The sequence below is a fragment of the Trichogramma pretiosum genome, unplaced genomic scaffold (assembly GCF_000599845.2).
Source record: "Trichogramma pretiosum strain Unisexual culture from Peru unplaced genomic scaffold, Tpre_2.0 scaffold21, whole genome shotgun sequence".
Classification (NCBI taxonomy): Eukaryota; Metazoa; Arthropoda; class Insecta; order Hymenoptera; family Trichogrammatidae; genus Trichogramma; species Trichogramma pretiosum.
This window is the reverse complement of record NW_019640940.1, coordinates 2,259,615-2,272,445: the sequence shown is the minus strand read 5'-3', so window position 1 is coordinate 2,272,445 and position 12,831 is coordinate 2,259,615. Positions and strand designations below refer to the sequence as shown.

Sequence of the window (12,831 nt, the reverse complement as noted above, 5' to 3'; positions counted from 1 at the left end):
AAAAACGACGCGGGAAAGAGCCCCCTGGACATGGCCGTGCTGGATCACAGGCGCGACATGGTGGAGATGATACTGGATCAGGAGGGCGTCGATCCGAGCCGAGCCAATATTCAGCTGAGGAACGGCTTCGGCTACTATCACTACGTGCTGGATTACGAGGGTACGCAGAGTCTGCTCTCGACGATCGAACTGCTGCAGCTCAGAGGCTACGCCATGAGCCCGGTCAACGAGCTCGAGCTGCTGAGGTTTTTCCTCGGTAGCAGGTACGATCCGACGATGCCGTTGGAGCACGTGTTGATATACGGTACGTATAAATGACATTGTGCTGAACGGAATCTTCAACAATATTAAAACCCTTGTATTTTCTTGAACAGCCAACGAATCGAGATGCCTCAGCTATTTAGAGGGCAGGGTACTCGTGTACAAAGACTTGGACGTGTGCACCTCGTACTTCATTCCCGTCTACACATACGCCATGCACGTGACCAAGGAAGCGAGGGACTTTTACGACCGCTACTTCCCGTTCTTCCCCACGCTGTCGTACGACGAGGGCAGAGACGTGCATGACGACTACGATCGCGACAGAATCCACGACGAGATAGATCTTCTGGCGAAGACGCGCATCGGCGACAAGCGCGTCACGCTGCTGAATCTGTGCAAGGCCGACCCCGTCAGGGCGTATCCCCTGCTGACGAACTCCAAGTACAGGGCCGTGGTCGAGTCGGAAAAATTCGAGAAGGACTTTCCCTACGTGGGCAAGATCGTGAAGGGATACATCGCCAAGAGTCTGATTTGGAGATACTGCAGGAGCGTGGGCATCAAGTACGTGCAGCGGTTGACGCGCGCGGACATGCCGGTGGTCTGTTGCGAGAAAATAATGAATTGCATGAAAGACGCCGATCTGTTGAACGTGTGCGAGGCAATTGTATCATGCACAGATCCGGACTGGAGCTCCATGATGTAATTGTGCACTATGTGAGCTCGTTCCACGAAAGATTATTTATTTTCGATTAGCACTTCAACATTGTCATTCTGTTATTAACGATGTTTTAATGTTTACTTTAAAAGATATGCATAAGTAGGATTAGGTGATTTGATTCAACTTATAAAAGATTATTTATATACCAATGTAACTTCAACATTTCTATTCTGTCATTAGCGATATTTCGATGTTCACTTTTGCAATGATATACGTAAGTAAGAAGATTTTGTGTGATCAAAAGACAATTTATTTCATACTTTATTGGGATATTTTACATTTAAAATTATATTCTACAATATTTACACGATTAAAATTATGTTTGTTTTTTTTATCGTTATGTACAGTTACATAAATATACTTTATGAGCATAAATATATTTAATGATTTGCTGTTGGCATAATTTAAGCTGAAGCTCTTCATCTCCATTATTTATTTAGTCCAACTGACTTTAGGTATGTCAAAGTGTTCCGTTAAGCTATCCAGGTGCCTATTAAATTCTTCCACTCTTTGTTTGTGTGGTTTTGCAGCTTTATTTTTTATACGCTCTGCTTGCTGTAATTAAAAGAAAAAAATAACAGTTAAAGATCTCTGCAAATCAAGTATTGTGTAAATTGTTACTTTAAAATTTGTACAAAAACTTACTGTTTTTTCTTTCATAGCTTGAAACGCCATTTCAGCCTTTGTCTTTTTTACTTGGGTAGTTTGAGGTACTTCTTCTTCAATGACTTTAGCAACTTCAACAAGCTGTTTTTCTTTCTTATGTTTCTTTTTTTTTCTGAAATGAACATGATTAATTTGGTAAGTACTTATGAATTAAACTCTTAGTAATATGAAAGTTTGTATGATCCATAACATAACCTCAAAATTTGAGTGTCAAAAATGAGGAAGAATGGTTTATTAGAATCGATTGAATACAATTTGTCGAATGAAAAAAGTTTCCTGAACTTTTGAGACACTTACTTTTTTCCAGAAGATTCGACTCCTTTCAACTTCAAAGGACCTTTGGCAACATGCGCATAAGGATCATCTGCGTTATCCATGATCAAACCTAATTTACTTTCAGCGGTTAACAAAGTTGCTTATTAACTGTTCAAGTGTTGATTATACCAGTCGATGTAACTGCAACACTTGGAATTTACTGCACAACTTATAAGCAGAGTTATGGTACACTGTAAGCAATAACAAGCAACTGAGCGTCGTCAGCTATACACGCAGAACGCGATAACTGTCGTCTTTTCCCAAGCCAGAATTGACGCCTGCGGCTTGACAGCTATAAGTAAAATAGTGGGGAGTGTAAAGAGTCAAACCACGTAAAGAACGCGCGAAATGACGCGTCTGAAATAACTGTTCTCGTCTCGCTGTATTTTACAGCTCAATATTGACATATTCATAATATAGAAGTAACAAAATTTAACAGGAAAACTCATTCGAAAATTGCATGAACATTACCAAAACTTATATAAAAAACTAGTCCATCGGTCAATAACTTATTTAACAACTTTCAGAATAATCGTGAATAACTTCATATTATAATTTGATTTTACATATTTTATTTTAAAATATTGATATTCATATTTTAGATCACCTCTACAAAGATACTTGATAATGTATTCAGATTCATTTTACATTATATTATGAATTATATATCTTAAGAAATAATTCAACGGAAAAATTCCATAAGTTTGTACAAAATACAGTATGAATATTAAAACTATAATAATAGACATAACTTGTCAGTTATCAAATTTAATATTCACATTAATTACATACATAATTTGATGACAGTGACCGTTTTGAGTACTTATAATAAACAAATAGACTATTAAATATTTATATGACTATTTACAAGAATTATTGACATTTATAAATAATTATGTAATTTTTAATCTAATTTTCTTTTCGTCGTTTTAAAGATGGTTTTTCAAATATTTGCTTAACACCAGCTGCTAAATTGTTGTGGAATTTTAAATTTTGGGCTGTTTCAGAGATCCACGGTGAATCAAATTGTGTCGTGTCTTGATCTACCAAATGTGTGTATTTAGTTCTACCACTACGGCCAAAGTTCTTCACCTGCATAACTTTAGGTAGAACTGTTTTGTCAAAGTGATCTTCCAACGTGGCTCCTGAGAAATCACGTTTGAATACAGTTTCATCCTTATCCAGATAAAAGACTCCACGATGATAATACTTCTGCAAGAACTTGTATTTTCCCTTGGCTGCTTTATTAGTAACAACTTTAGGATTCAATCTAGCTTCTTGGCGTCTTTCTTCCTCTGTCATGTTTCGCAACCTCTCTATTTCTTGTCTTTCTTTTTGATATCTTTAAAAAAAAAAATAGTTCGTTAGTTATAAACTTGTTTGACTAATATTAAATTTTTATGATCAAAGTTGTATTATATTTTCTTCATATACTTACGCTTCACGTTCCTCACGATCTCTTTTGTTACGTTTTAATTCACGAAGCTTCCAAGCTTCATAGGCTTGTTCATCATTTTCGTCATCTGTGTTAACATCATTGATATTACCTTCGGCTTCGTAAGTATTTGATCTCATTTGTGTCTCTTGTTTAATGGAGTCTTCAACCATCTGCCAGGTTTGTTTTTTCCTCTCATCAGCCAATTTTTTACTTTCAATTTCCATTTGTCTTTGTTTTATTGCCTCTTTTTCTTTTTCCATAACAGTAATTCTGTCTCTTTTCCTGACAAATACAGGCTTGAGCCTAGTACCAGCTTCTTCTTCAGAATCAGTATATTCTTCATATTCAGAACCAGATTCAGAGCTTTCACCTGATTTTTCTTCTTCGATGTCTTCTTTCAAAAGTTCTTCTTCTACGGCAGCCTTGGACAGAACTTTAGCTTTCAAAGCTTCTCTTCTTCTTTCAATTTCATCGTCAGATAGATCTTCTTCGTCTGAAGACTCAGAGCTGTCTAGCTTGATTCGTTCTTTAGCTGTCTGAATCTGTTGTTCTTCAATGTAAACTTCTGGTTCTTCGATATACCTCCTACGCTCATGGCGCTCGACTTCCAATTCCTCCCTGTTTCTGTCGATTCTCGTCAATCGTCTCAAACGAGGATCATCAGTATCTCTTGAGTGGACTTCTTCCAATTCCTGGTCGGAAAAGTCTTGTTCCTTCTCCACGGGATGGCGTTTCTCCAAAAAGTCATCTTCGTCAGACTCTTCGTCGGAGCTGCTTCGAGCATACTCGGGCCTTTTACCAGATACGTATCGGTGCACTTTAACTTTTTTCATAGACACCTCACCCTTATCATTTCTGACCGGGACTGCCCCGGCCGTACTCTGAATACCCGAAGGTGCTGGCACCAAGGCCGTGTTGGCCACAAAGTAATCCATGATCGAATGAAGAACTTGTACGTAAAAACGTAAAACTGATATGGAATCCTAATTTACACAATGTTGTAGCAAACAAACATCAGAAAGGTTAAGTTAGTTGATACTGCTTGACATGAACTGAGTGTGTTTATAATTGTGGTCGAACTGCGAACCATGCGTGACTGTCTAGTGACGACTTACATTATACTGCTAACTGCACACTTGAACCAAAACATTAAATTGAGCACTATTTTCAATAACATCTTATTCTCCTTTCTCTTCTGTAAATTCTAATTGCGAATAAAAGATAGCTCAAGTGTGGAGATTTCAAAAATTCACATTTTTATACACTTTTTATGGGAGTGGAAAAAAATAATCAAGTTTACAATCTAGAATTTTAAAGAAAAAATTAATGGTTCAGTGAAAGATCTTTCTTACTCATTTTATTGTGTAAAATCATTAGTATCCGTGGCCCAAGAGACAAATTAAATTTGATATACTTGAGTTCAGGGTTTTTTATTTTAGTACATTGTCCTCATTAAAGCTTACAACATCTCTTGTTTCAAATTTACTGATACTTATTACATAAGCAAGGTGGGATACATAAATCAGAAGTCATTAGAAAGTTAAATAATAATACTGTCTTGAAACTATGATAAGTACAATCAAAATTTTAAAAAATCCTTCACCGTACTTGACTTAAGGAGGCTGTAGCGACATTGAAAAAATCTTTAGACAAGAGTGAAATTTTAACCACTGAAATAATTATTAAATGTGAAGAAAATTGGTAATGAATGAACCAAAAAAGGTTTTATTTATCAGAACTGATCAAGACATTTATAACAAGAAACAGCTGGTAATTAATTATAGCTTTCTCATCAAATAAGAATTAATATATTTGCATCTAAACTTCCAATAAAAATTTTATTGAATTTTATTGAATTTCTTTATTTTGTCAAGGAATGTTGATTAAATTTTGAAATTCAATCGCATTTAAAATTTTCCACTATTTTAACTTTTTCTAATCAGCTGTAAAACATCCTTCTCCTTTTGAACATAAAAATATTATAAATCCAAAATATCTTGGAAGTGTTTTTCATGCCAATGTTCTGACTCATTCAATGGTTTTGAAAAATGCAAAAATGCTTCAATAAATTATGTGGTAGAAAAATTTTTTTTATTGAAAAAATAAAAAAATATGTATATTTCTCTGTGAATAAATAGAGTATCCAAAATATTCACAAGTATGCTATAACATCTAATGACGATCTCATTTCTTTTTAATAAAAATTATTCAAACTACTGCTGATATAGCCAATTGAAGGAATTAATATTACTAACGACGAGAGTTACAAGTAAAAAAATAAGACAGTAAGACATTTAATAAAAAATACACTACAAATAGCATGATGATGGTGGTGAACTGGTCAGTGGGCAATTGAGTCGAAGTTCCTTGCGACACCTGTGTTCAAAAACATGTCAAGTTATAAAATATAACAATTAACCATGTATTTTTTGTTTGTTTAATCGTTGAAACCCATCGTAGCCGTTCGTTCATTATAATCAATTGGTAGTACTCACTACAATGTCTCAATTGAGTTTGTAACTCTGGAATACTTACCTTTTTCCAGTCAGATGATTCAACTCGTGATCGAATCATTCAAGAACGCGTCCATAAAAATCTGCGTGATCCTCGATTGACGTAGTTTACTACGAGGTTACCAACGTTGCATACCTATTGTTCATTAATTAGTAATTGATACAATTCATATTGACCTCACAAATTATAAACTATACTATAGAAGTACACTGCATGCAGTAATAAGTGCCCTCCTCGTTGTTATGCTGTTGTTATCCGCACCTTTACAATAAATGTTTGGGTATCATAATATTAAAATATTAAAGTTCTATGAAAATATAATGAAAACAAAGTACAAGATTAAACAGAAAAATTCATTCAAGACGTTATTGACTTGAGGAGATCTGGACCCCACATTTTTATCGACCGAGACACGCAAAGTTTCTTTTATTTTTAACTTTTTCTGTGATTCGAATTTCGACAAATGGCTCTATGGTGACCTTCATTTTGTCTCTAAGAATAAGTAGTTAAAATTACAGCCCATTCTATTGAGCAGATTTTCCGGAAAACTGGATTAAAATTTTTGATCCTGACTTTTGATCCATGGCTTGATCAAAATTTTCAATCCAGTTTTCCGGAAAATCTGCTCAATAGAATGGGCTGTAATTTTAACTACTTATTCTTAGAGACAAAATGAAGGTCACCATAGAGCCATTTGTCGAGATTCGAATTACAGAAAAAGTTAATTATAAAAGAAACTTTGCGTGTCTCGGCCGATAAAAACGTGGGGTCCAGATCTCCTTAACCCATTAGCGCCCAGCCGGACACTTTTTTCAACTGAACTTTAGGCAAAAATCTTTACTATTCAGAATTTTGCTAAAAATTAACGAGTTCATGTATCTAACGGGAAATTTAATGCCCTTTTCGAATATGGCTTCAAAATTAATCTTAAAATTATTGTTCAAAAGTTATAAACAATTGAACAAAAAAAAACACGAATTTAAAAAAAAAAAATTGTCTTCAACTCGAATTTTAAAACAGAAACAGGCTTGATACTTAGGTCCCGAGCACATTAAAGGTGTCCATGGGATGTAAACTGAAAATCCCAATATCCATAATATCGGAATTGGACATTTTTCATAAAAAAATGGCGCTTCGTAGAAAAAAGACCGTATATGAGCTAAACCAATTTTTTTACATGACAAGGATGCATTTAGGAAAAAAAGTTATATTGTAAAAGTTCTTAGAATTGTTCAAAGAACAACCCTGAATTTTTTCAGAATTTTTGGTGAAAATTTTTGAATTTTCGGAAAATGATGAAATCCAAAAAATCCAAAATTATTCGAAAAATTCAAAAATTTTCACCAAAAATTCTGAAAAAATTCAGGGTTGTTCTTTGAACAATTCTAAGAACTTTTACAATATAACTTTTTTTCCTAAATGCATCCTTGTCATGTAAAAAAATTGGTTTAGCTCATATACGGTCTTTTTTCTACGAAGCGCCATTTTTTTATGAAAAATGTCCAATTCCGATATTATGGATATTGGGATTTTCAGTTTACATCCCATGGACACCTTTAATGTGCTCGGGACCTAAGTATCAAGCCTGTTTCTGTTTTAAAATTCGAGTTGAAGACAATTTTTTTTTTTTCAATTCGTGTTTTTTTTTGTTCAATTGTTTATAACTTTTGAACAATAATTTTAAGATTAATTTTGAAGCCATATTCGAAAAGGGCATTAAATTTCCCGTTAGATACATGAACTCATTAATTTTTAGCAAAATTCTGAATAGTAAAGATTTTCGCCTAAAGTTCAGTTGAAAAAAGTGTCCGGCTGGGCGCTAATGGGTTAAGGAGGTCTGTAATCCACATTTTTAACCTACATAATCGAAAAATTTGTTTAATTAATATCTTTTTTTCCAAATCGAAAATTGAAAAATGGCTCTATGGGAACCTTCATTTTATTGCTATGAATAGCTGGTAAAAATTTGAGTTAATTCCACCGACCACATTTCCCGGAAAACGTGTTTGAAATTTTCACACGTTTCCTCAGCTTGAAATTTTCAAACACGTTTTCCGGGAAATCTGGTCAGTGGAATTAACTCAAATTTTTACCAGCTATTCATAGCAATAAAATGAAGGTTCCCATAGAGCCGTTTTTCGATTTTCGATTTAGAAAAAAAGATATAGATCAAACAAATTTTTCGACTCTATGAGGTACAGAACACCTTAATTGTAGGTAGTCAAGAGAAAAAAATAAAACACAATAACAAAAACTTTTTGAGTTACAGAAACTATTTTTCTATAGTAATTACAAAAAGTAAAAAGGATAACATTTTCAACATTCATATTCTTGCATTGATCTTTTTTGAAAGGGTTATCGTTCGGATACTTAAGACACTACAAGACGATTTTCTTATAATTTTATATTTTATTTGTAAAAAATTTGTCACTATCGAATAAGGAGGTAGAAATGATAAAAGATACATTTTTAATCATATTTCAAATTTCACGGTGTTTCCCTGTTCTTTGCAGTAAGCTGAAAGAAAACAATATGGCGCTATGCACTGTGTATACCTATAGCTAGTAAAGACTGTCCCCTCCACTACGTTCGGACGGTAGCTCCTCGATGTGCTCAGCATTCGTATATTAGTAAGTGACTGGCTCAGTTAGCCTTAGTACCGTCTCGCCTTTGGATATAGACAGACGTTATTTATCATCGACTGTGCTTCGTTCAGCCATTGTGATTTGTGTTACCACGCGTTTTTCTGCTGAGAGATAAAATACCATAAACTTTATAACATGTCTTTCATGTTACAACATCTTAAGAAGGCTCGGCAAGTAGACGAGGCGATTCTTTCGGAAGAGGATCGAATGGTTGTTATAAGATTTGGCCGCGATTCGGATCCCGAGTGCATGAAAATGGACGAAGTTCTATATAATATTGCAGAAGAGGTTCAAAACTTTGCTGTAATTTATCTAGTTGATCTAGATAAAGTGCGTGATTTTACACACATGTACGATTTTGACGACCCATGCACGCTCATGTGCTTCTTCAGGAATCGACACATAATGATAGATCTGGGAACAGACGACAATAATCAATATAATTGGGCCCAGGGAGACGAGCAAGAGATTATCGACATTCTGGAAACAGTGTGCAAACGTGCGAGAAAAGATCCAGGCTTGGTTGTATCGCCTAAAGGTTATTCAACCTCGTGCAGATACACATTTATGTTCACCTATACGAAGAAAGCCTGAGAGAGCACGTGCGGGATAACATAACCTCACTTGATTGGTTCAAGTGAAGATTATAAGGGCTACCATTTAAATATTCATATCAACTCAATGGTGCAGGGTTGATCGTAATGTATGAGAAAAGATACGAATAAAAGTGTGTTAATGAGGAAATAATGTGTATCTATACATATCAAGTCAACACTGAACAAATTCAATAAGAGAAGCTCCTTACTCCGGCTGCTGGAGCCGATCTTTCATGATCCAATTGATGAAGGTCAACCAAAGAAGAATAGAAAAACAAAGACTGCCCATCTTATTAAAATACAGCATCTGCAGGCTCTCAGAAAGAGTATTAAATGTTCGGTCAATAAGCTGACACATAAATTATTTACTCGATAACGAGTCATGTAAGGAGAATTTCTGCCCAACTATGCTCCCTTTAGTTAGTGCAACAAAAAAAAACTGTAAAAATGATAAAAATTGTACAAATAAACAGTCTATTATATTTTATTGAAAATAAATGGATTTTTTTTATCCTTATTCCCCTAACACAGAGCATTGATTTTTTTTTTCTCCACAACGCGGTGGCTTCCATTTCGGACCTGTTGTGGACGGTGGCAGAACGGTAGCCGCAGTTGATTACAAAGTCTATGAGGCATTTGCAACGATCGGAGTTAAAGTCTTCCCGACTTTTATGACATACTATCGGATGCTATTTTTTTTTACCGAAAATTTTTGAAAGTTCTGGATGTCTGTTAAAATTCCAATTCTTCATTACAGGATAAAGTACTCGATCAAAATAACCAAATCTCCTTCCTTTAGCATTTGACCACGGGACGCGTTTTCCAATCATCTCCAATGCATTAAATTTTTCGTCGAAAGTTGCGTACTTGTGCCACGTCATTTTTTTTTTTAATCCCACGGAATGTTTCATGCACACTATGCACACACACACTATTAGAGTTTTTTTTGATACTGCACGTGTTGACATTCGTAGACTAACTGATACTCATAATGGGACTCACGAGCATGAAACATGGAGCCTCACATGAAAAAGCGCCGAGAAAAGCGCAGATGCGGAAAACGCGCAGATGGAGAAAATACGAGCGGGAAATTTAAATTTGTGTAAATAGATAATTTAAAATATTCATTTCAATACTTTTTTCGCACTTATTGAATTGAAAATAAATACGCTGACTCAATATAAGAGAGATATAATCATATTAATTATTAAGCTATGATTTTGGACCCAATAATGTAAGCCCTCACACAGCGTATGGTCACTGTGTGCACACGTGTATACATATATGTTTTCATTATGCCTGTTCGCTTATATTTTTACATAATTATCGGTTGTTTATTCTAAAAAATTTCTTATGCGGTCTCAGCAGATATGCGGTAACGTTACTATTCAAAAAAATCCCGCTCTAGCAGAAAGCACGAATCAGCTCTTTAATATATTATGCATCAAAACAAAGTTCAAGAGTTAGTCGAATTTTACGTGTCAGACCTCACATGTTACCTATAAATAGTTTGTGCTAATAAACATTAAGCTGTGATAAATTTTATTATATTATGTTACTAAATTCTAAAAAATACCAATATGCTGCTAAAAATTATAGTATCAACTAATTTTAAAACAAGATTTGTCGCGAAATGTGTTTTGTGTCGATGCCTAACCACAACGGGCTATCCGCCAGACTCATTTCAATTTCGGATTTTAAATTATTTCGAAAATTCATTGGCATCAAGAAAATCTATTCAAAATCAAGAAATTTCAACCCAAGTTAAATATGCTTTACCAGAAAATTTTAAAATAAAACAGCAATTTGATCAACTGCTGCAGGATATTGATTCTCTGTCAAAGTTGACAGATAAACAAATTAAAGAAAAAATACTTGGTGAAATTGATCCAAAGTGGTCGCCAATGGTACAGTCATTACCACACATGAATATTTTCAATTTACTCATTGATATTTTAAAAACATCACCACATATTCAAAGCAGTTTTGTATCAACACAGCTATACAAAAATTCATTAGACACACTAATGAATGCCGTCGAGAGTGACCTACTTGATCACAGTGAGCTCGTGCAGCTTCTATTTTTTATCTCTTTACAAAATGATGAAAGCTCTAGCTATATCAACTACTTAAAGTCTTTTTTACCAGATCTAAATGAGCTTGATTTGATGGATAAATGTATAATTTCACAAGCTTTTTATAGGTGCTCAAAAAAACTATCAAGTTCTCAATCTAGAATTTTAGAAAAAATAATTGAAGAAAAAAGTGATGATTTGATAAAAGATCCATTATTGCTTGTTTGTTTGTGTAAAATTATCAGAATTAGTGGCCCAAGTGACAAATTAAATTTGAAAAATTTGAGTTCAGCCATTCTTAATTTAGATAGGCCTCTAACATTTACAACGTCTTGCCATATTTTAAGTTTGTATGCACAAGCTTTGATGCATGAACCACAAGTCACTGAAAAATTAATCGATAATGCTGTAGAAGAACTAAAACTTGATGCTTTTCAACATCGTTTGAGAATTAAAGATTTTGATAGATTTTTGTGGAGTATAAGCTACTTGGGTGTGAATTTAAATGAAAATAAAAAAATTTTACTGAGAACTTATCTAAAACAAAGATCATTAGAGTATAAGCGGAAAGAGAACTTGGGACTTTATGTAAATAGTACATTATGTTTACATTTATTAGGGTCATGGAGTAAAAATGTGAGAACAAATTTTTTGTTTAGACATTAACAGTAATGTAATTCTTGTTTATAATAATTATCATTTCAGTTGCTGATAAAATCTTTTGATAAAGATTTATTCAAGCCAATATTTGAAGAGAAGTTTCACTGGAAAGTTAGATCTCGTTTTCAGCTTCTCATAACTCAAATTCAAATCGAACTCGGTTTGGATGTGCCAGAAGAAATCAGACAACGAATCAAAATTGAATTTACTCCATCTGAAGAATTATTGAAAATAAAAGATATTGGCAAAGAATTAACAAAAAAAGGTCTTATCAGAAGAGTTGCAATAGAATGCCCTATCAATACTTTGAATATTCCAGGATTGACCTTTACAACAAAAAACAGGTAATTAATCATGATCTTTTTCATTAAATGAGCATTAAAATATTGACATTAAAAAAAAACAGCATAAGTCAATTTTTGAATTTCTTTTTCTTTCATAAAATGTTGAGTAGATTTTAGAATTAACACGAAATTTTCTTACTATGAAGTTTAATGTATCTTGTGAGTTGTTAAATATCAAGTATACTTCTTTTAAATGAAATTGTTATAAATGCAAATAATGTTAACAGTGTCTACCATGCTGATATTCTGAATAATTCAACATGCTTGAGAAACACGAATATACCTCATGGACTAATGCAATTAAAGATTCGTCTGATGAAAAAAATTGGAAAATATAAGCATTTTTATGTGAGTAAATAGTGTATTTAACATGCTCATAAGTATGCTAACATATAATATTGACATTGACAAAATATTTCAGATTACTGCTGATGATATTTCACAGGGATCTGATAGAATACAAACTGTTATTGAAGAAAATATTTTTAACAATCTCAAAGATAATGAATCAACAGATTTTAATGAAACTGAGAAAGTTTTTATAAGTTGAAACATTAAAATAGTGTATATACTCTGTGTAAATAAATCGTAATGCTTAA

The 12,831-nt window shown here is 33.7% G+C and overlaps 4 protein-coding genes across 4 annotated transcripts; 2 read left to right on the top strand and 2 right to left on the bottom strand.

Annotated features, from left to right (window-relative positions):
- Positions 1–1,206: 1,206 nt before the first annotated feature.
- Positions 1,207–2,223, bottom strand: LOC106659801 (protein FAM32A-like). Its single transcript, XM_014382503.2, has 3 exons — positions 1,943–2,223; positions 1,625–1,757; positions 1,207–1,534 (listed from the first exon to the last, which is right to left on the bottom strand). Exons 1-3 carry the CDS (start codon positions 2,020–2,022, stop codon positions 1,412–1,414), a joined length of 336 nt encoding a protein of 111 aa, XP_014237989.1. The 5' UTR covers positions 2,023–2,223; the 3' UTR covers positions 1,207–1,411.
- A 489-nt stretch (positions 2,224–2,712) lies between these two features.
- On the bottom strand, positions 2,713–4,478 carry LOC106659800 (microfibrillar-associated protein 1). The gene is made up of 2 exons (XM_014382501.2): positions 3,399–4,478; positions 2,713–3,302 (listed from the first exon to the last, which is right to left on the bottom strand). The coding sequence occupies exons 1-2, from the start codon at positions 4,331–4,333 to the stop codon at positions 2,870–2,872; spliced, it is 1,368 nt and encodes a 455-aa protein (XP_014237987.1). The 5' UTR covers positions 4,334–4,478; the 3' UTR covers positions 2,713–2,869.
- A 4,087-nt stretch (positions 4,479–8,565) lies between these two features.
- LOC106659840 (thioredoxin-like protein 4A) lies at positions 8,566–9,564 on the top strand. The gene has a single exon (XM_014382557.2). The coding sequence runs from the start codon at positions 8,693–8,695 to the stop codon at positions 9,149–9,151; it is 459 nt and encodes a 152-aa protein (XP_014238043.1). The 5' UTR covers positions 8,566–8,692; the 3' UTR covers positions 9,152–9,564.
- A 1,075-nt stretch (positions 9,565–10,639) lies between these two features.
- LOC106659818 lies at positions 10,640–12,830 on the top strand. The gene is made up of 4 exons (XM_014382526.2): positions 10,640–11,864; positions 11,934–12,232; positions 12,460–12,580; positions 12,654–12,830. Exons 1-4 carry the CDS (start codon positions 10,734–10,736, stop codon positions 12,780–12,782), a joined length of 1,680 nt encoding a protein of 559 aa, XP_014238012.1. The 5' UTR covers positions 10,640–10,733; the 3' UTR covers positions 12,783–12,830.
- The last annotated feature ends 1 nt before the right edge of the window (position 12,831 follows it).

Excerpts from the sequence above, each read along its gene's own strand:
- LOC106659801 (XM_014382503.2), bottom strand. The coding sequence starts at position 2,022 with ATGGATAACGCAGATGATCCTTATGCGCATGTTGCCAAAGGTCCTTTG. Across the intron at positions 1,758-1,942 it reads GTCGAATCTTCTGGAAAAAA|AAAAAAAAAGAAACATAAGA; the intron begins GTAAGTGTCTCA and ends TGTTCATTTCAG. Across the intron at positions 1,535-1,624 it reads AAGCTATGAAAGAAAAAACA|CAAGCAGAGCGTATAAAAAA; the intron begins GTAAGTTTTTGT and ends TTTTAATTACAG.
- LOC106659800 (XM_014382501.2), bottom strand. The coding sequence starts at position 4,333 with ATGGATTACTTTGTGGCCAACACGGCCTTGGTGCCAGCACCTTCGGGT. Across the intron at positions 3,303-3,398 it reads GATCGTGAGGAACGTGAAGC|ATATCAAAAAGAAAGACAAG; the intron begins GTAAGTATATGA and ends TTTTTTTTAAAG.
- LOC106659840 (XM_014382557.2), top strand. The coding sequence starts at position 8,693 with ATGTCTTTCATGTTACAACATCTTAAGAAGGCTCGGCAAGTAGACGAG.
- LOC106659818 (XM_014382526.2), top strand. The coding sequence starts at position 10,734 with ATGCTGCTAAAAATTATAGTATCAACTAATTTTAAAACAAGATTTGTC. Across the intron at positions 12,233-12,459 it reads ACCTTTACAACAAAAAACAG|TGTCTACCATGCTGATATTC; the intron begins GTAATTAATCAT and ends TAATGTTAACAG. Across the intron at positions 12,581-12,653 it reads GAAAATATAAGCATTTTTAT|ATTACTGCTGATGATATTTC; the intron begins GTGAGTAAATAG and ends AAAATATTTCAG.